The 23374-nt window shown below is 38.7% G+C and overlaps 1 protein-coding gene across 1 annotated transcript; it reads right to left on the reverse strand.

Annotated features, from left to right (window-relative positions):
- Window positions 1-21247, reverse strand: LOC109911774 (superoxide dismutase [Cu-Zn]). Its single transcript, XM_020511155.2, has 5 exons — window positions 20975-21247; window positions 10592-10685; window positions 7620-7689; window positions 4210-4327; window positions 1-489 (listed from the first exon to the last, which is right to left on the reverse strand). The coding sequence occupies exons 1-5, from the start codon at window positions 21050-21052 to the stop codon at window positions 370-372; spliced, it is 480 nt and encodes a 159-aa protein (XP_020366744.1). The 5' UTR covers window positions 21053-21247; the 3' UTR covers window positions 1-369.
- Window positions 21248-23374: the final 2127 nt, after the last annotated feature.

Here is a 23374-nt window from a genome sequence, read left to right on the forward strand (position 1 = left end):
TCAAAGAAAGAATGTTGTCTTTATTACATTTGTTTGACACAACATTATTCATTCAGTGCTTTCAACTATTGGTTTAACTCATTCTGCTAGATAAACAAATTACAACAGTTAAGTATACATGGTCAACAAACCAAGAATCAGCTAGATGTTACTTACAATTTCTGCATTTAGGCAGAAACAAATCAAGAAATTTAAAGCATAACTCTGTAGGCCAAATGGTCAGTTGGACCGCGTTGCCAGTTTCTCTGCTGTGGATATTATGTATACAGAACAAAGTTGTTGTACATTAGACTATTTTGGACCAATAATCAATAGTTAGGTATGCTGACCTACAGCAAAATTATTTTCAATTCTACCCCCACCCCCCTCCTAGTTGGTTTCATTCTTGGCGATTCCAATGACACCACAGGCTAAACGACTTCCGGCATTTCCTGTCCGAGTACTCTCCTCATCACCACCTTTTCCTAAATCATCTTCCTTCTCATGAACCTTCAAAACAACAAAGTCAAAAATCAGCACATCTTATATAACTTGTGGCCCTATCAGGGTAATTATAGCAAATCAAGAGTTAGTAATTCCTTCACTCCAAGTACCAAGCAAACACACAAAAGAGTGTCCAAAGTCTGTTCCTAAGCCACAACTTTTGGCATTTTTTAGTCTCATGCCAAGCATCTCATTCTTAAAATCAGAGTAAATTTAACTTTGAAGAAACAAAGATAATCTGAGAATAATCAAATGAGTTTATTCCATTCTGCAGATACAAAAATTTACTTGTGGCCAGTGCAAGACAAGTTTTTCATTTTGCCTTATTAGTTTGTGCTAAACACTTTGCTCATTTGAAGATATCCTGTTCAACATGTTGCCTCCAAGGTGGTCTTGGTTTTGACTGGCACACTAATTTTGCTGATTTATGTACCATAAATACTGGAAGTTTATTGTATTATCATGAACTCTGTTGACAATGCAAATGAAATAGCTCTCTGCCAGTAAGTTTTATTTCAGGCAAAGTTTCATTATTTAAAGGGATTTACACAGATTTAAATTACTTTGTGTTTTTGCATTGAAGACATGGACCTCTTGATCAATCCTGATCAGTCTGTTAAGCAAGTACTTAAATTTTCTGATTCAGCATGTGGATGGACCTACTAGAGAAGGTGCAAAAAAACTTTCCCTACTATTGGGAAATAAGGCAGGGCAGGTGACAGAGGTGCTGTTGGGGGAAGCATTTTGGGGCCAGTGACCATAATTCTATTAGTTTTTTTTAAAAAAAAAGTGATGGAAGAGGATAGATTGGACCTAAAAGTTAAAAAGTTAAAGTTCTAAATTGGAGGAAAGTCAATTTTGACAGTATTAGGCAAGGACTTTGAAGAATTGATGGGCAGGGATGATGTTTGCAGGTAAAAAAAGGGATGGCCAGAAAATGGGAAGCCTTCAAAAATGAGATAAGGGTGCAGAGACAGCATGTTCTGGTTAGGTTGAAGGACAAGGTTGGTAGGTGTAGGGAATCATGGATGACTAGAGGAAAAGAAAGTAAGCACATGTCAGGTGTGGACAGCAGAGATGGAGTGAATTCCTAAAAAGAGTATAAAGGCAGTAGGAGTATACTTAAGAGGGAAATCAGGATGGCTAAGAAAGCTGTAAGAGATACCTTTGCCAAATAGGGTTAAGGAGAACTCAAGGGATTTTACAAATTTAAGGACAAAAAAGGTCACTAGGGAGAGAATAGGGCCCTTTAAAAATAACACCAAGGCCGCCTATGTGTGGAACCACAGGAGTCAGGGGAAATACTGAACAAGTATTTTTGCAAGAGTGTTTACTGTGGAGAAGGATGTGGAAGATACAGAACGTGGAGAAATAAACAGCGACACCTTTAGAAATGTCCATACAGGCAGTCATGTTATAACAAGTTTCTTTAATGCAAATTGGCTGTAACACAATTGACGAATAGTGGACACTGTTTGGATAACACTAACTTTCCACTGGACAGGTGTAGCAATTTCCTATAACATTCCTATAGGAGTTTTCCTATAATGTGATTTTCTACAGCACAAGGTCACACAACAACACAACTATAGTATTATAGGAGAACTATTTTTATTAGAGGTGACAGTGCTGGACATCTTAAAACAAAAGATGAATAAATCCCTAGGACCTGAACAGGTGCATCCTAGAACTTGGTGGGAGGCTAGGAAACCGATTGCTGTACCACTTGTTGAGATATTTGTATCATGATAGCCACGTGAGGTGCTGGAAGTCTGGAGGTTGGCTAGCATGGTGCCACTATTTAAAAAAGGTGGTGAGGAAAAGCCAGGGAACTATAGACCAGTGAGTTTGATATCAGTGGTGGGCAAGTTATTGGAAGGAACCCTGAGGGACAGGATTTCCATGTATTTGGAAAGGCAAGGACTGATTAAAGATTGTAGTTTACATGGCTTTGTGCCTAGGAAATAGTGTCTCACTAGCTTGGTCAAGTTTTTTTGAGAATGTAACGAAGAGGATTGATTGCAGCAGAGTCATGCATGTGAACTACTTGGACTTCAGTAAGGTGCCCGACAAAGGTTCCTCGTGGTAGAGGAGTTCCAACCCAAAACATAGACTTTCCTGCTCCACATTTTTTGACTCTAGCTTCCAGCATCTGCAGTCCTGTCTCCAGCGGAGGAGAGTTGCTTGTCAGACTGGAGGCCTGTGATCAACTGTGTGCCACAAGGATTGGCACTGAGCGCACTGCTTTTTGTCATTGAAATGTGATTTGGATGACAGCATAGGAAGTACAAGCAGGTGGGCCAAGGAGTAGCAGATTGAGATAAATGTGAGGTGCTGCATTTTAGAAAAATCAATTCAGGGCAGCACTTAATGGTAAGGTCCTGGGGAGTGTTGCTGAACAAAGACCTTGGAGTGCAGGTTTATAGTTCCTTGAAAGTGGAGTCACTAGTGGATAGGATAGCAAAGGTAGTGTTTGGTGTGCATGTCGTTATTGGTCAGTGCATTGAGTATAGTGGAGAGGTCATGTTGCCGCTGTACAAGACATCGCTTAGGCCACTTTTGGAATACTGCATGCAAATCTGGTCTCCCTGCTTTGGGAATGATGTTGAGAAACTTGAAAGGATCCAGAAAATATTTACAAGGATGTTGCCAGGATTGGTGGGTTTGAGCTATAAGGAGAGGCTGAATAGGCTCAGGTTATTTTCCTTGGAGCAACAGAGGCTGAGGGGTGACCTTAGAGGGTTAAAATCTGAGGGGCACAGATAGGGTAAATATAGACAAGGTCTTTTCCTAGGGTGGGAAGTCTAAACTAGAAGGCAGAGGTTTAAGGAAGGAGGGGATGATGTTAAAAAACCCCAAGGGGCAACTTTTTTCCCCCAAGCAGAAGGTGCGTGAATGGAATGAGCTGCCAGAGGAAGTGGTGGAGGCTGGTAGAAAAACAACATTTGAAAAGGCATATGGAAGGTTGTACAGAGATATGGGCCAAGTGCTGCCAGATGGGACTAGATTTATTTAGGTTATCAAGTTGGTACGGATGAGTTAGATGAAGGGTCTGTTTCCGTGCTGCAAATCTGACTAACAGATATTTGATCAGCTGGTACACACCTGATCCTAAGTTCCAGATAAAATTCAGTTTTCTGTATTGCAGTGTTAAACAAAACTCCACTTCAGCAGTTCAATTCTGATTTATAAATCATTGCCTCGTTACTGACTATTTCCATTGGTACGGGAGGCTTTTAACTATTCAAGACTATTTCTCCATAATCATGATTCTGGGAAGGGCAAAATAAAGTGTAGAAAGAGAATATATAGTGTCACTGCAATGGATGTTACCCCATATCAAAGCCAATTCAAAAACTAGCAGATCACCACAAAACTACTCTGTATAGAAGCAAAGACAAAGGGTGCTGAGATTCAAAATCAATGCCTCAAAGTCAAGAAATCCACTCGCACTCACTAAGTGACATTAAACTAAGGATTGACATGTGTGTTGAGGACCTTTAGCCCCTTGGATTGAACAGTTTCTTCAAAAAAATGTGCAAAATTAAATCATGTTAATAGATAAACAGAATTTAATAATGTTTGAGGCACAGCTCAGAAGTGCCATTCAAGTTGTTACCAAAACTCAGATTTTGCCAATTACTTCAGAAAGCCTGTAGGAGTCAATTCCTCTTCATTGAATCAGACCATTGTAACCATCAGGTGATCAAGTTTTTCAATACTTACCACAAGTGTACGCCCAATAATGGACTTCTCCCCTGAAAGATGGAGTTGATGATCCTTGAGTTCAAAGACTGCCACCCCATTTCCATTAGCCTCCACATTGCCTAAATCACCAACATGTCTGTAAATCACAAGTTACAATTAAACCAGACAATCCAGGTAATATGTAATGCATTTATAATCAAAAAGGGTAGTTGATTCCAAATAAATAGCATTTTACATTTGCAAAAAAACTTGAATTTTGAGTCTTCAATGTAATAAAAGCTTCCTATATTGCTTCACGTGTGAAATTCACGTTATTGTAGAATGATAAACTAACAGGCCACTAAAATCACCTTTGCTAAAAAAAACGCATGAACAAATTTAATTTCATCTTAGACTAAAGTTGTGATGAATTTAGGACAACAGGCACTGAACCATACAAGTTAGAGAGAATTTCAACAAGAATCAAGGTCATCTTGGACATACTGCAATCATCTACCATCTTAAAAGCTTACAAAAATTAATACAAATTATTGTTTCTAAAAGAAAACATGAAGAGTCCATATAAACAGTTACCATTAACATCCAAGTTAAAAAGCTTTTCTTTAGGCATCACCAGTTTAGGACTCAACATTACAAATCCCTGGAAGACCAGGGTGAACTTGTTTGCAGAGTATAAAATGCAAACAGCCAGCATGTCTGTGGATGGTTGCTGGTTCTAAATGTGATGCAAGACAAGCTTCATCTGTTTTAAGATCATTTTGAACTTTGAACAAGTGGAATGTGGGGTGAGAGCAAGGCTAATGGTTAACTTGGTATTTATGTCGTCACTATTTTCTTTCAGTTCTTGGAGAATAACATGAATTTGTTCACTTTGGGAGAGTCTTACATGCACAAAGTAAACAGTGTAGCGCAACAGGCTTCAGTTAGAACGCTCTGGAAATTATGTTTCCTTCTTTATGTTTGGGGGAAAACAGAGCTTGGAAAGGTTTGGAGTTTCAACTTGGCAGTCTGCAAAAATTTTGGCTGAAGCTGGATTTGTATAAACAATTGGTCCTGTTGAAAGGAGATGCATTAGGAGGGTTAACAAATTCTTTACACTGAAGTAACCTGTTTAATTTTAAAGTTCCAGACCAGCACATTTGTTAAAATCCTGAAGAGTTTTTGAAATTTAAAGTTTACAGCATTGTAAGCCGACTCAAGGAAGCAGTAGATTCTCACATTAGGGAACTGTCTCTGGTACAGTTGTGGCTTTGGAATTAATAGTCTTTTAGTAAGAGTTTTGAAATCTTTAAAAAGTAGCTTGGTGCATCTTCATGTTTGCATTATAAACTTGTCTTTCATTGATAAAACCAAACCTGCAGCAGCATTGTTATGTTTCAGTGAGAGGCCATATCATTTAAACATGAGAAATGATATCCCAGCTGTCTGGTTGATAAAAACTAAGAAAACCCAGAAATTCATATTAATGTGGTAGTTTGAATAAAAAAAATTGTCCAGCAGTATCTTTACCATAATGGATGGAGTTTTAATACTCGCAATACATTGTCTCAGTATCTGACTGAAAGTGCATCAAATTGTTGAGTCATTTACTGTTATCATATGGATGATATGCTGGATTTGATGTAGAATTTTCAGAATCATTTCTCTGCAATTAAAAATCACTCACTCAATGGATGAAGAGAATATTATGCTTTTACAAATGCTCTGTTAACTGTGCATAAAAGGGCATTCCCATAATCTCAAGATCACAAAAATCATGCATGGCATTTATTACAGAGCAAAGGTTCACCACCCCCACATCAAATTCAGCATCCAGACATTTGATGTTGCACAAGCATTTTCCATAAATGGCTTCAGGCTCATGCAAAAATGCTGAATCATGAATGTCAGATCCCCATCCCAGTACAACCATGATGCGGACATTATTTCTTTGAGCTTCTTGAACTCCGTTACATGGGATCAGATGATATCCTCCTTGAATAAGTTACATTTTGTTACCCAGGTCACCTATTCCACACATTAGTTATCCCAAACTTCATTCCATTCTCTTTCATGCGTAAAAGCTCCTGCAGGGACATTTTTGGCAGGATTTTACATTTGAACAATAAAATGCACTTCAGTTTCATTCTCAGTCATGAAGGTCTGTACCACAGAATTGCAGCTTATCTTGCTGTGTTCAAACTTTTCCATTCCAGTTTGCTGGGCATAATGAAATCCATGAACATCACATTCGTATCTCCAATACGATTTTGCTGATGTGTGAAGTATCTGTGGAAACTGCTAACTTTGGTAGACGGTCTTTAGTCCTAACAAGCTTGTGAAACCCACAACACGAGGTCTGTGCATTTCATCAAGTGGTTACATCAACTAACTTTTCTGAAATCTCTGCTGGAATTACCCGCCCCCATTAAAATTGAGAAAGTATTACTCGTACTCATCTTAATTTCACCAACATGCAAGGAAGTCCTAGTTTTAACTGATGTAGGGCTGTCCTAGCTGGGTAGCTGTGTTGTGGTTAAGTAGTATTTTGCGATGTAAAAAGGTAGGAGCTTCCATGTATTGTGTAAGGACATCAGGAGAATTCCCTCACTGTCTTCAAAATGTGCAATAAAGTCTTGGCTACACAGATTATGTTGGAGCATCTTAGTTGGAGATACTCTAACTGAAGAGATGGTACGATGGCTTTAGTCAGTGGCCGTATTATGCACAAGTAACAATGAAGGCAGAAGTCTGGGGTGAGTAGAAAGCATGAGTTCTTATCTAGCATCTAGATAGAGCAAAGTACAAATAATGTTTTATTTTAAAAAGAGGCTTTAAAGAGAGGGCAGGTAGGGGGTCATGAGAAGCTCAAAATTCTATCCAGTGTCACTGGACTGTTTTCCAACATTTGGTTGATTCTTTATTTTGTCAAGGTAACTTATGTTCCTAGCTATCATAAATTGCAGCATACAAGTTTACTTGCCATGTAAAACAATCTAAATTTTATATCTAAATGCATGATTGCATGATTGATCAAACAATACAGAGGGTTGCAAAAACACAGGAACTTTGGGTCTGATGCACAGGAATGCAATACTGCAAGCTGTGAGGCAAAATGGCTCTTCCAGCATAATGAATGAGGTATGTTCTGCTTTCAAGATAAGCTGCATATTTGTTGACTTAAAGAAAATTGTTTCAGTGGACAAGTCATACAAGAATGGAAGAACACATTCTGCCTCAAGGCAGCTTCTACATCACTAGATAACTTTTAAATCATTCACTGCGGTGGAAGATATCTGCCATTTCTAGACAGTTCCCCGAAAAATCACTAAGACAATTTGAAACAATTCACACTTCAAGCTAAAAGCATACAAAGCTGCATTATGGAATTGTATATTGCTTTCCAATATTCAAAGGACAGTGCAAAACCATTGCATTAAAAAGCTCACCTTTCTTCGTCATTAGGTCCACCATGATTTTTACCAAAAGGGTTGTAGTGAGGTCCTGCACTGATACAGCCTGTATTGTACACAAATACAGCAGAAAGCAGGTCATCTAAAAACTGAGTTAAGTGGCTAAATTTTTCAGCAACTTACAATGAGGCATTTTAAAAGTTGCATCATATTTATACACAGGCAGTAGAATCAAAGTCAGACAGTAGCTCACATTTAGAAGGCAGCAAGTGATCATGTCAATACCTTCCATTGTACTTGTATTTAGCAGCCAAATCAACAGCCTGAAACAAGGGTCAACTAACTGTTGGAGGCTGTAGCTTAAATGAGGACCACTTCCAACTGTCTTAAGTATTGGGGTCATCAAGTACTAAAAGACAGCATGATTAAATTGGAGGAGGATGGGAGTGGCTGGAAGTGACAAGATGCAAAGTATGCATGTGTATGTTAGATATCCTGCTTCCTCACAGGAGGAACTGATACAGTTTAAAAGTGATAGCAGAAGCATGTAGTTTTTGGACTGTTTCAGATTTATGTATTAGCAATTGCCTACTGCATGGGAATTGATTAGAGGCGAGTATGTTGGAAGAAGGCAATTTTGTCAAGCTCAGAATTTACACATCTCAGATTAATCTAAAATTGTAAAAACATTTGCAACTCAGCTACTTATTCACCAACATCCTTCCCCCATATTTTGTTGTACTACAATCATTTGTGGCATTGCTCAGTGAACTGGACAATTTACTGGTAAATATTTGGTAAATAGTTACACAAGTTAAAATAAAATAAAGCTTCATGTAGGAATTAAATGACAGTCATGGCTAAGGTGACTAGTGAAGGTCTTTTCCCCAGGGTAGGAGGGACATAGGATTAAGGAGAGAGGGCAACTTTTTCCAGAGGGTGGTAGGTTCAATTACAACATTTAGAAGGCACCTGGATGGGTGTATGAATAGGAAGGGTTTAAGAGTGATATGGGGCAAATAGGACTAGATTAATTTAGGATATCTGGTCAGCATAGACAAGTTGGACCAAAAGGTCTGTTTCCGTGCTGTATAACTCTGACCCTAAATTACATGTACTGGACCATCTACATTAGCAGATAAACACATCTTACTCTTGGTAAGGTGACAGATGACACCATTGCCTAGAAATCTGTTAGGCCTATCTCACACGAGCCTGGAGTGGGCCACATGAACACCAAGTTATTTCTTTCATCAACTTTGTTTCATTTAAATCTTAAGACCACATGCAAAAAGGTGCCAGTTTCTCTTAAATCTGTTCTTCATTCAGATTTAAGATAGTAAGTGCTGGAGGAATAATAGCAACAAGCAAAACACAAGTGGGGCTGCAGACAGTTTTGTTTTACAATTTGTAAAATAGAAGGAGATGTAATTGTCCCCTCTAATCTAGCCACCATGTCAAGCCAATGCATTTACCCACATACCCAAACTCCTGCTGTTTTCTTTCACTGGTGACACTAAAATGTTGCCTAGGTCAAAAAGTTCTCCATTTTTGTCTACATTTTCTGGGAGCAGATCAGCTATGGCAATGTCTATTGGACTTCTCCCCTTTTGAACACAAGTTTTTTTTTTTTTTTTTTAAAATGGTTATTGCTTTATTGACCATCAAAACAAGTACCATTCTTTTGAGGATTATTAATAGAAAACAATTGATTACATGTTTTTCCACAGTGAACTACTGCACAATGTTTCAATGCACAAGGAAAGTACACATTAGTCCTCACTGTTTAGGCTTTTTTAAAAAACAGTTGAAATCATAACTGGAACATAAATGTTGTGCTTCCCTAGTTATTACAGCAGCATAAAAGAGGTTCTTCAAAAAAAGGAAGATTGGCAATAAGGACATTTATAAAGAGTCAAATACTTCCCATAGGTGAACTTTTGGATTATCTAGATGGGGGTCCCATATCTTCCTACTCATGAATTGAAGTTTATTTAAGAAGCAGCACACAGGTAAACTGAACAGAAGGCACTGTGCCTCCCATTTTGGTTGCCACTTTCCCAACAACAATTATATTCAAAGCCAGTTTCCAGGTTTCACACTTCATTGACTGCTCCTTAGCATTACTCCCACTTGCTGTTTTCTTGATGCTGTTTTCATCTCTGCGAGACCCAAGCCCAAGTCATTTAATTCTTTTGCAGGTTCCCACTCAAGCTCCAAAACGGCCTCATCCCAAGACCCATCTGATTCAGGCTATTCCAGGCTGTCTATATCATGGACTTGTTCAAGAGATGAGGGGAAAAGGAAACAATGCTCAGAAGTAGATGCCATTAAGAATAGGATTGACATTTCAGTCTCATGCCTCAGAAATAATACCACATTGAAGCCAATGATTATGGCTTAATTCAGAACTGATCCTTTGCTTACATGATTTTGAAAATAACCCACTTTTTTCATTCAAGTGCTCAAAAAAGGTGGAGCCACTGGATTGTGGGCTATATTCATCGCAAGTCTACCCAGAGCATTTATGGCATTTTTTACAACAGGATGTCCCAAAGAACTTCATAAGCAATCAAGTACTATTGAATTGTAGTCACTGCTGTGATCCAGGCAAGTTGGATTTCTGGCATTTCACCATTTCCCACTTATGATTTGAACTTGGTGCACTTTCCCTACCTTTGGTCTAATTCTTATTAAAACAGAAGTTTTGACTCTCCCTTGACTTGATTTACCAAATTTTGATTTTTTTGCAACAATGAAAGCTCCACATCTGAAATATCAATTTTGTGCTCTCTATAGGTGACCTGACAACTGTTGCCAGCATTTGAAGATTTAAGGACACATTTTGAAAGATTAGGTCTATTGTAGTGTAAAATAAAACTTGCAAATTTAAAGATGGTATTCATCTACATGGAAAAGTCCATTCCAGTTTATTTCAAATGAACATATACACACAATGTAAAGTTTTTAATTCATAATTGTCAGAACAGCAAGTATTTAGTCCATACCATTTGTATTATCTCCATAAGCATGAACATGGAACCCATGCTTTCCAGGAGTCAATCCAGTGATGCTTCCTTTCAGAGTCACAGGTCCATCTCCCTGGGAAAAAAAATATTCCAAAACAACATTAAGTGGATTGCTTCCAATATTTCAAAGTGCAGCAACCAGCAGCAAAAACAGACCCAAGTCAAGCGATTCCAGTTGCCTCCAAATAGAACATTATGTTCTGAAAGTGAATGCTCACTTTTTGTACATATTTTGAACATTCCATGGTGCTTCAGGTGTTCCCTGTTTTAGGGGCTTCATTTTATTAAGTTGCCAATTAGAAGAGAGGCTACTTGATTGGTGTCCCATGTTGGCAAGAGTAGTCACCTCTCCAAAACAGAGTCTCTAAGTTGTACAGCTAATTATAATTCCACTGCAGTAGTTCTAAGTACTTAGCTTGCCTGGCATTTTTGGTTGAGACCACAAAGGAAGTTTAACCAAAAGTTTATGCAGTTTAAAGAGGAAAAAAAACAAAGGAAAATACTCAATGTTGTGCAGAGTAACATATTGCATTTTTATTTTAAGCAAGATACACACATTTATTATGGAACAGATCAGAACGCCCCCCACACCACCATTCCCCCCACCCCAACCTCCAAGGATGTACTAAGGAGATAGGATTGGCCAAGTCTTTTTATTTAATGCCATGTATAAAAAAGGCGCTGTGTTATTTGATTGGTCTACTACTAGGCTTTAATCAAAAGCCTTCTTACACAAGTAAATACAAAAAAGCACAGCTTTTAACCGTTGAAAGACCTCAGTAGCTACTTATTTAATCACTAATCAACTATTCCAATTTAGGCAGTGTCCTATGAACACACTTTGGCAAAAAACGCAGTTCAGCAAAACAGTAATGATTCTCACATGCTGTCTCTCCAATCTAGACCAGCAGAAAAAAAAAACAAACAGCCACTTTTTAAAAAACAGGAAGCCTTACTATCTCGGACTTCACTACAGACCTGAAACTTATTGCTCAGCAGCCAGACCTCTAATTTAAAACCAAACAAAGCAAAACCCAAGTGACCATTGGCTCTGTGAGCCTGATCCCACCCTCATGCTTTTGTTTAATTTAAAACTACTCAGGGATAACTCCAAGTAGTTTACTAACTGCCTGTCTGAAGCAGAAACTCAGCACCACAGATCTCTCTGCAGGATGCACAGGACAGAGCCTTTGAGATGTTCTAAACATGTCTCCAATACCCGTTTCTAAAAGAGCTTGCTGTCACCAATTTGCAGCTATCAATCCATTTCAATTTTGAGATTTCTCCCTTCACTACATTGTGAAATTTCATTAAACTTGATCCATAATCTTTTGTCATCTATATATTATTGAATGCATATTATCCCAGACTGACTTGTCAGCATGCATTCAACAGATATTACTGCTGAATCCCTTTGTACAAGTTCTTCCAAGAAACTACAACATTTACAATCTGAACAAGACCAAATAGCTCCACTGGCAAGGTACCTTTTAACACTCTGATCTTAAAGTGTAAAATTTACCTCCCTCTCCCAAAAACAGAAAATTATTAACCTTCCTGAACTTGAAAATCCACCAGATTTGTCCAAGCATCACTAAACTTGGACATTCCTGGCACCTTCCAGCAATAGGAATGTTAAAACAATCCACTGACCATTAAAGAATTTTGTTCACCCAAATATCATTTTCCACATTTGAAGATTTCATAGTCATATGATTCTAACATCATAAACTGGCACTTGGCCTTGTTCAGGAGCTTAGACAAGGCAACTGTCCAATTAAGTCTCAATTTCACCACTTCAGTTTTGGAGTTGCTGCATCTTTGAAGCCTGACAGACAAACTGCAAAAAAGGTAAACATGTTTCAACTAAAGGCAGCTGAAACAAAGTGCCACTGGATTCAAAAATCAGTCAGAACAATGTGCTTAGCAAAGTCCCAAAAGTCCAACTTTCAACAGTGAATTTTACTTTAAGTGCATTTTTGACTGCTCCCACCCCAAAAGAGTGAACAAAGATACCCGAAAGTTGCCCCAAGCTACCAGAAGGATGGAAGGAAGGATTGCTTTCAAATGCCAATTCAAAAAATGCAATTTTAATTAGATAGACCTTTTGAAGTACCAAAAGTTGCATCATTTGGGCCACACACTAATTTCTTTCCAGAGCATACCCACTACATTCAGTGCCCCTTTTGCAACAGTCTCCCTTCAGAAGTCTAGTTTTAAAAAAGTTAACTGATCTACAGTCACATTTTTATTGCTAATAAAAGTGTTCAAAATTGCTTTTCTTACTACTGGTGAATCTATTTCTACCTTGATCCCTTAGTTGGTTCTCAAAACCATATGTCACTACCCTGCCTTTAGCCATGTAGGTTCCATCAGGAGATATTTTCCCTGCATATCTATATGCATGACAGGGCTGGCTACCTTGCAACTAGCACCTGTACATAAATCCCAAATTTCTCCAGCTTTGTAAATTCTTGTTAATGAAAGCTTTCATTAACATGCTTATTTTGCTTGTAGCCACTAAGACCTCCGGACATATGATTTCTGCTTCTGATAGCACTGCTCATCTTACTATAGTTCTTGACTTGGTTTATATTTAAATTCTTGCTTTCAATCTTTTTCTCGTCTTACACATAGATCTCTCACTAACAGGATTCCTTTTAATGGCTTCTGAAGGACATGATTGCTCCCAGAGCCATTGTCTGAACATAATCTGTCTTCCATTTTTGCACTTCATGTTGCCAATCCATTTGTGTAACTGCTTGCCTCATCCTGTATATTCAATGAGTGGTTATCTTTTGCAGTGATCTTCCATACCTTCTTTACAATAGTTCCACTTCTCTACTGAATAGCAATTACCAGTCAACAGTTCCCAAAAAAAGCCTAAAAGTGGGTACAGATGACTTTATTTTGATTATCAGTAATGATCAAGTCATTAATCAGACCAACTGTCAACATCAACATTCAGATGTGCTGCACAAGTCTGAAGTACTGGTTCTTTGTTACTTTGATAACTCCTTTACAATCTGCAAATTTGTAATCTATATACCAAACTACCTTGAAGATGCTTTCTGAAGACTGGTTCAGTTGTTTAATTATTGATTTTGCACTTCAAAAAGCTTTCAGTCTCCCTTTTATATGTAAAAAACCACATTTACCCAACTGAGGCTGACTTCCATTGCCTTCACATTACAGCTGTGTGTCACCTCCACAGAGTTGCGACTTTGGATTAAATTTTAAAGACATTCTTGTAGTATACAGTGCATTTAAAAGTGCTCAAAAAAGGTAAAGCTAACTACAGCCTCATCCCAAGCAGAAGGGTGATCACTTGATACTGATGGAACTTTTGGATGTCTACTAACAACTGATATGAACGATAATCACCTCCCACAGACAGCATACACTATGTAGACAATGTACAGTTTGGCCCACACAGTCTGACCATTATTTGTTAGCAAATTCAGCCCCCATTATTAGTGAAGTTGTGCCAGCAGTTCAGCACCTATCCACTTCCATTGACTTGTGCACAATTTTCATCTTTACTAATGAATTACTCTCAACAGAAAATCTGGCTGCCAAATCTGCAAAACCTCAACTTTTAAATTCCACCATCATTACTTTGTGATGCTTGCTGGGGGTAGACCAGTGTCTTTCAATATTTCTTCAAGTGGATATCAATCACATCCCTTTGAAAGGATCTTGTGTATCATTTACATTTAATCCTTAGGGTATAGTAAGCTCATGTAGTTTTAAAATAACTAAATATTTACCCCTGGTGTCAACAACCAGTCCACTGAAGTTAAAAATGCTTTCCTATATTGCTTTACTAGAACAATGACACTATTGAGTGAATTTCAAAAAAATCTGATTTTCCAAGTAAGATTTCAGTGTCCATATCAATTTTTATCTGGACTTTTGTCACTGACAACAACAGTATTTTAGTGGACAAGTAGGTTACTATTTAATGCTAAGTGATCCATTCTGGCCAAAATAGTCCCATTCCTTGTAAATTAATGCATTACCATTCTCAAAGCTGACACTGGAGGAAGTCTCAATTTTGTTCCAATCCACATTACTCCAGTCTAGGTTCCATTTTAGCCAATCTATTCCACACAACAGAAGGGATTATTGACTAATACTACACAACTGAAATATTCTGCAACTGGGTTTAAACTTTTTGGGACCCAAAACAATACCTTCTTTGTTCTCCATCCCCATCATCTTTCTCTAAATCTTCCATTTCGTGTAGTTTCAAATAATCTATTACACCATTTTGAACATTTTAGGTCATGGTTTTCAACTTGCAACATTGACTGACTACACCTTTGACATTTGGAGGTCATTCTTTTATTTCACAATTCAAATTGTCTTTGCTTATCTAAATTGAATTGTCAAACATTTCTATCCATTGTTCTTGGTTTAACTCGTTTTGTACCACTGCCTGTATCTAGACAGACTTACCAGTCCATTAACACTGTACCCTCAAATTTTCTGTCATATGGCTAACTGCCCCATTTGCATCAATTTTCTCTAATGTGGATAACACTACAATACTACAGTAATTACTGAAATTCCAGGTTGAGAGAAAGCTGAAAAAAATTCAAGCCACTTAAGAGCATTGAGGTTTGAGAAGATTTGTAGCTCTGGTCGTGGAGGAGGTTGTAGACATGCTCGCTGAGCTGGTGGGTTTGGTTACCCTGCTAGATAACATTTTCAGTGCATCTCCAGTGAAATGTCAGTGTTCTGTGCTGCTTGTTACTTGCATGCCTTTGTCAAAGTGTTTGGTAGCACTTCCAGTTCCATTTCTCAGGTGTGTACACACAGGGTCTAATTCAATGTGTTTGTTGATGGAGTTCCAGTTAGAATACCAGGCCTCCAGAAAATCCCTGGTGTCTGTTTGGCTTGTGTGATTATGGAGGTGTTGTTCTTGTCAAATTCAGCATGTAATTCAACCCATTGTACACAGGGTCTAACTCAAACCAATGAGAAACAGAACCAGACCTCAATTAAGAGCATCTTTTCTTTAGCTTGAAACTGCACCCAAGTCAATACTGAAAAGAAGAATTGAGTCTCAATTACTGCCAAAATTAAATCCTGTGCAAGGGCAGTCATGTGTTATTTGATATTCTCAGTCTGCAGAATCTGCCATATGCAAAAGTTAATTATGTTCCTGAGCAAGCCATAAGAGATGAGTGTTGAGGGCAAGACTGTCACTGGTTCACCAACTCATTTTAGGCTAGGCACCTACCATTCTTGCACTCTACATTGTAGATAGATTATATTTCGTGGGCTTTTTAGAAGTTCAATTAACATTTATGGACTACAAACTGTAAAAGGCTTTTCTGGGTCAGTTTCTGCTCTTTTCTTTCAATAAATGAACAGCTGTGTTTCTTTTAAAGTGTAAGAAATGAAACAGAATACAAAAAACCAACAAGATACTCTTGCCTTTAAACAAAATATAGAAGTGTTGGTGTGTTGCTATAAAGCTTTAGTCTAATATGCTGAACTTCATGCCCATGAAGTGACATAGAATTGAAGGATCAAATGGTATTCAACTGTTGCATTCAGTTACACGACAGCACTACTCTTGCAATCTTGACAAGTCAGCAATTTGAAGATAAACAGCTTTCAACTCAAATGGATTACTCATCTAATTCCAATTATGTCACCTCAAACATTTCATTCATACTGCATACAAGTTAGTGGTCCAAATAGATTTGTTCCCTAATGTGCCAGCACAGCATTTAAAAGTGTCTACTGTGAAGTAGCACTGGTTAAATTATTTTCTCTTATGTAAAAGAAAGGGAAGAGAACAACAAGCCAACCTGTTTTAGAGATGTGACTAGACAGTAGAATAAAGTTGACCTTTTAAATCATGCTCCAATTAACAGTAGTCTCATGATCAGTGGTAACAGGGAAATGGATAAATAAACTAGAGCATGGCTTAAAATATTTTAATTGAAGTGGTTTTACACAGGACAGTTCACAAAATTACCAATACAAAGGAAGAAAAACAATACTTTTATAACATGACAGTGAACTGATTGGCAGGAACATAGTGCATTTGCCATGACAATTTGGATAATAATTATCAGATTCTGTCAACCTTAAAATTTAAATTTAATCAGGCAGGTCGACTGATTTGCCAAGGCATGCCCCCAAGTGTGAGCCACAGAATATCTTGTTTATTTTGTCAAGTTAAAACAGGCAGTGTTCGCATGATACTTTTCCCTTCAAAAACCAAATTTAACAAAAATGAACAAATCTACAAGTTGCTTAGGCCAATCTGAAAACAAACTAGAACAACCCATCTAAAAGGAATACTTATCCTCAGTGTCAAAATGCCTTAATTGGTAGTATATAATCCATAAAATGTTACTTAAATCAAGGTGACAGGTTGTGTTAGGTTTGCAATATTACCAATAAAAAGGTGAACTCACCACTGTCCTGGTAGACTACAGGCTGCTCTCGCAGGAGTTTAACCTGAGGGTTACCAAGCCTCACGCAAGCTTGAGGGTGGGATCTTCATGACCATCTCAGCCCACATGGAAAGTGAACCCTTGCTAAATAACATTTGCAAATTTCTTAACACACAGATACTTACAATTAGAACACCAATTAATACTAATGTTCAGCCAAACCATACATGATTCCTTCTTCCAGTGGTGGAATCATAACTCCTAGTTTGCAAATTACACAATAAATCTTTGTTTGAATTAAGTTTATCCCTGCTAGCCAATTTGCTAATTTTAGAACTGTAATTATACATAAACCTGTGTGTTGATTTTGTAATTAAAATGGAGACTCACTATACCTGTATGTCCAGCTCCAATCTTTAAGATCAAGTTCTTCTCTCAATGTGTAGTACCATGGAACTTACTATTCACAATCCAAACATCCTCATTGGTTGTTTAATCTGTACCTTTAGTCATAAAAGTAAATCTACCAAATTTCTAACCTAAAGCTTTTCTAGGTAAATAGTTTCACTGCCAACATGTGGCCTTACCACTAACTGCCGTTTACAAGGACAGACACTCCAGCTGCGCTCCTTCCTGACCTGCCAATTTTAAAGGTTATATTTATAGTTAAGTCATTAAAGCCACAAATTGACAATCTATACCTTACTCTTAAAGAGAAAAAAGGAAGGGAAAATAAAAACCAGTACACCACAAGAATGAGGTATGTGGTTACAGTGTTAATGTGATGGAAGTGTGACAAAGTGGAAACATTTACTATGAATTTAGTAGTTAAAATAACTAACAGCTTAAAACAATTTTATTTGGAATTCTGATTCATATCCATACATGCCAACTTAGATACTCATTTTCAATTGAATTAGAGCTGGTCAATACTTATTGGAACGTGGATGCAATAGTTATTCAAAACCAAATAGATGCAGAGCTGAACTGAACACCATTTGAACAAACTAACGTGTTATTTACACCTCCCCTTGGTTGTCCAGTTCATATACTAAGCCACAATTTTACAAAATAGCTCTTAAGGTTGCAGTTTTTTTTCCAGAAACAGTAAGCCAATCTCAGGTATGACTATTCACATCAAGATATTGCCTTCTTAAGGCTACTTGTAAATGTCCAAAGGAAGTAGTGGATTAATTCACTAAATTGATCAAGAACATATGGCTTCAAGTTGTCAACAATTTCAGAAAGGAAGTGAACAAACTAGAATAAAAACAAAGGTGCTGGAGAAACTTAGCAGGTCTGACATCAGTTGCAGAGGTAATATTGCAAGTTCGATACAACTCCACTTCAGAACAGCAGGTTCCAAAGAAGAGACTTGTCAGACTTGAAACGTCAACACCATTTCCCTCTGCTGTTGAGTTTCGCCAGCTTCTGTTTGTTTCAGGTTTCCAGCATGCACAGTATTTGGTTTTATTAATTAGAGAAAAAAAACAAGTTGCATACCAGGAAACAAGTTTGAGTAAAAAGGCTGGCATCCAAAAGTAAGCCACCAAGTTCATCCAGACCATACAGCTGCTCTCATTAGACAGGACCACCACGTCTCAGCCTATTTAGGCTGATAGCAACAGGATCCTTAGGATTAGGCAATTAAGCAGCATAAACAGACTTGTGAAAGGGAACGTGTTGACAAATTAGTAAAAAATATTTGAGTGCACAACTAAGATGGAGCAGTGGATCTCAAATACTGATATTTTCAGAAGCATTTGACAATGTAACATGAGAATTATTTGAAGATTCTCAGGATTGGAGAATACAAATCAATGAATGAAGAAGAGTTAAACGGACAGAAAGCAGAGTTAAGTTGAAGGGGTTTGAAGATTGATAATGACATGTTGGAGCAAGTGAGCTTGAACCCAGGGACACTACCACTGTGCCACAAGATCACCTTGCTGATCCAGTTCAGTACTGGTCGATGTAGACCCTACACCATTGATTGTGGGCGATTCAGCAGTGGCAATGCCACTGTCATAGGGAGATAGCTAGATTCTCCTATTGTTACTGGTCATGCACATGTTATTGCCAGTTCTCAATGCATATGTACACACTCTGCTTCAGTATGGAGGTCATGATTCCAAACAATCCCCAATTTTGACCTTGTAATGCACGAGAAAAGTCATGCATGATACAACTGAAGATAGAGATTTGAGAATATAGAGCATTGGTGAGTCCACAGCTCTAGTTGTCTGTGCTGCTTTTGTTCTTCTTACCCAAGGAATAACATACTTGGCCTCGAGACAGACATTGAACAGACTAATGAGAAGCAGGGTAAATTAGACCTATAACTTAGATCATTCTCAAGGTGTTTGGAACATAAAGGCCACATTCACACAAGTGGGTGGCTATTTAAAAATAGAACATTTATAACTCAAAAGATAATGATTGTTTGGAGTTTTCTACAACACAGGGCCATGGATGCTTAGTTGTTGTCTATTCAACGCAGAATAGACAGATTTTTGTATTTGACCATGATAATACAAGGAGGCAGAGTTTAGGTACGAAGTGTTTTTGACTAGCATGGCAGACTTAAAAGGCCAAATGGTCTAATCCATGCTACAGGCATGGAGTAAAGTTTTAAAGATTGAACATCATAATTTTATTGTTTGCATTTTGCTTTATTCAAACCACCTAGTTTCACTTGTGCAAATAGCTAGCATTTACAGCTGCAGTTTTTCAAATTAGGAAAAACTAGCCAGAGTACAGGCTTTACTGAAAGTTTACATTTGCCAAGAGTCAAAAAAAGAAGCTCCAAAAAGTCAGAACATGCACACAGGTAAATCAGCTTTCAGTTTGCAAAAGGGAGGTTTGATTCTTTTGCCCTGTAAACAAAGCTCACTTTGACCACTTGAAAAACAAAGTGTATTTACTATCTTATGAAATGCAGCACAGTAAGTTTACAGAAAGCAAGCTCACACAAACACCAATTAATAGATATCATTTCAGGCAGTGGCTGAACAACAAACATTGGCCAGGGAACAAGGAAAACTCTTTTGCCCCTCAAATTAGGTAGGGCAAATAAGACCTCAACAATCTGAGACAGTACTCCCTCCAATTAAGCACCCAAATCTCAAGAATGAGACGTGCTGCTTCAAATTCAAATTAGAACAATTTAGTACATTTCCCTAATTTTTATTAGGGAAAGCAGCATTCCATGTTGCCCTAATCTTCACTCTCGTTAAAAGCAGCAAGTAACAAGATCCACGTACGCTTTGGCAGGCAAGCTGGAGATGGTGGTATCCCATGCAGGGGTACATACGTACACGTGTATCTTAAGGCGCCAAACTCATTCACTTATGCATTTCCGACAAAAAGTGAACTAAAAAAAAAGAACTGGTGCCAGGCACTGAAAAGCAAGTTGTCCTTCAAAAGAAAACATAACCGCCAGCTGTTACTTCAAGTTGGCATGTATACATACAAAATCCAAACGCATTCCGGATTAATTCTACAAATCCGCGACCTCGCGAAAGCTTACAAGTTCTGTAACATAAACATTCACAATAAAAGTTGCTGACTTCACCTGCTCCGGCGCTATCTTCCGATAGTAAATACTCTTATCGGATTGCCCACAGTACTAACTGTGTCAAAGTAGCTGTGTAACCATGACAAAGCAAAAAAAAAAAAACTGGCAAGAGTGGGGTGCAGGACCGAAAAAGACTGGTTCTCAAACGTATAGACGATTCAAGACGGGCATTTTTAAAACGAAACGCAGCGCAGCTTTCCGCGGCGCGGCTCGGCTGTCTGCCTAGTCGGAGCATAGCGGGCCCTGGTCCAGCTTTGCAGCTGATGGGGGAATAATGCCCTGGAAACGGGCGCGTTCGGCCGCGAGATCCGAGCCGCCAACACCGGGGAAAACGAAGTCACAGCTGAATATGCTCCGGTAACTTACTGCTTGCTCGAAATAGACGGTGCCAGTCACTTCCCCGGCTCCCTTCAACACGCAAACTGCTTTGATAACGGCCATCATGAACAACACAAGAACTGCGCTCCGCACGCTAGATATAGGCTGACGGTGACATCCGTTAGGCAGAGCGCCTGCGCTGACCCCGCCCGCCTAGTGCGCTTGCGCATTCAGCGGCCAATCGCTCAGGCCGGAAGATGAAGGCGATGGACCTGAAACGTTAACTTTTGTGTTTCTCTTTGTAGATGCTGTTTATACATGATACAGAAATAGGCTACTGACTCTAACTGTTCATGCCCCAGTTATACTCTACTCAAACCTTCCTCCGTCTCTCAGTGGGATTACCATTTGATTGTCACGTGTGCTATCAAATGCATTTGTTATTCACTTCGATTACTCCCTCTGGTGACCGGTTCCACATGCTAGAATAGAATACAATATCCTTTATTATCACATGTACTTGGGTACATGTACAGGAGTGCAGTGAAAAGTTTACAATGTCGCCATCTTAGGTAGACTACCTAGGTACAAATCTTAGATGCAAAAAAGGAAAAAAAGTTGCATTACCATACAGTGATGCAGATCGTAAGTTAGAAATAAGACATAGTTAAAGGGATAAACATTACAGTCTGATAAACAAATTACATATAAATATTACATTGCAATCACTTGGTGCATGGGCTTCCGTATGTGGTCTAACTGGCCTCGTAAACCACTGACCGCCTGCGCCAGACCCCAATCCAACAACCAACCCCACTCTGCTCCACGCCTCCAGCTCATTCCGCTCCAGCTCTCAGCCATTGCAAGCCTCCAGTCCACTCTGCTCCTGCTCTCAGCCACTGCACCCCTCCAGCCTGCTCAGCTCAGGTTCTCAGCCGCTCCGCACCATTCCAGGCCTCCAGCCAACTTCACTCCGGATATCAGTCGCTCCATATACTCCAGGCCTCTAGCCTGCTCCAGCTCTCAACCTCTCCACACCGCTCCAGGCCTCCAGCCCACTCTGTTTCGGCTGTCAGCCGCTCCAGGCCTCCAGCCTGCTCTGCTCCGGCTCTCAGCTGTTCAAAGGTAAATTTTCATATCACAAAAGAAAACACTAAGATCTTAGAAAAATGGGGGGAGAAAAAAATGGACGGATTGACAAGCCCAGCGCTGAGGAGCCCGAACAATGCCTGATCAGCCGCCACCATCTCTCACCACCCTTTGGATAAAGAAGTTTCTTCTGATTTCCTATTGAGATTAAAGCTTTACGTGTTTGTCTTTTCTTTCTATGACCGGTGTTGTCTTGTAATTGGTGACTTATACTGATGCCTTATGGTTAGGCATTTCTTCAAAAAATGAAAAATTCTTTCATTACTTACTTTGTCAAAACCTTTCAAAATATTAAAAAAACTCTTTTAGGTCACCTGTCAAACCTTTTTCAAGAGAAAAAGAGGAGGCCCTGCATGACACTTCTGTCCTGATATGCATGTGTACCATCTGGTATCATCCTTGTACATCTTCTCTGCAACCTCTCCATCATTTATATAGTCGTACAGCGCGGAAACAGATCCTGCGGTCCGACCAGTCTGTGCTAACTGTAATCCCAAACTGAACTTGTCCCACCTACCTGCACTTGGCCCATATCCCTCCAAACATTTCTCATTCATGTCCTTATCTAAATTTTTTTTTAAACATTGTAACTGTACCCATATCTACCACTTCCTCTGGAAGTTCATTCCACATATGAACCACTCTCTGTGTAAAAAAAAATGCCCCTCATGTCTTTTTTAAATCTTTCTCCTCACCTTAAAAATATGCCAGCTAGTCTTGAAGTCCCCCACCCTAGGAAAAAGATACCTTCTATTCATCTTATCTATATCCATTGTGATTTTCTAAACCTCTATAAGGTCACCTCTCAACTCCTACGCTCTAGTGATAAAATTCCCAGCCTATTCAGTCTCTCCTTATAATTCAAACCCTCCACTCCTGACAACACCCTTGTAAATCTCTCTGAACGCTCTCCAGCTTGATAATATTCTTCCTATAACAGGGAGACCAGAACTGGACACAGTACGCCAGAAAAGGCCTCACCAACATCCGGTATAACCTCAACATAATGTCCAAACTCTTATACACAAAGGTCTGAGCAATGAAGGCAAGCATGCTAAATGCCTTCTTAACCACTCTATCTATATATGATGCAAACTTCAAAGAATTATGTACCTGAACCCCTAGGTCTCTCTGCTTACAACACAACCCAAGGCCCTACTTTCAACTGTATAACTCTTGCCTTTGTTTATTTTACCAAAATGCAATATTTCACATTTATTAAACTCCATTTGCCACTCTTCAGCCCATTGACCCAATTGATCAAGATCTCTTTGTAATCTTAGATAATATTCTTCACTG

Source organism: Rhincodon typus, chromosome 11 (genome assembly GCF_021869965.1).
Source record: "Rhincodon typus isolate 14 chromosome 11, sRhiTyp1.1, whole genome shotgun sequence".
Lineage (NCBI taxonomy): Eukaryota > Metazoa > Chordata > Chondrichthyes > Orectolobiformes > Rhincodontidae > Rhincodon > Rhincodon typus.

Coding starts and splice junctions, on each gene's coding strand:
- LOC109911774 (XM_020511155.2), bottom strand. CDS start 21,052: ATGATGGCCGTTATCAAAGCAGTTTGCGTGTTGAAGGGAGCCGGGGAA. Junction 10,686..20,974: donor CCGTCTATTTCGAGCAAGCA/GTAAGTTACCGG, acceptor TTTTTTTCCCAG/GGAGATGGACCTGTGACTCT. Junction 7,690..10,591: donor TTATGGAGATAATACAAATG/GTATGGACTAAA, acceptor TGTACAATACAG/GCTGTATCAGTGCAGGACCT.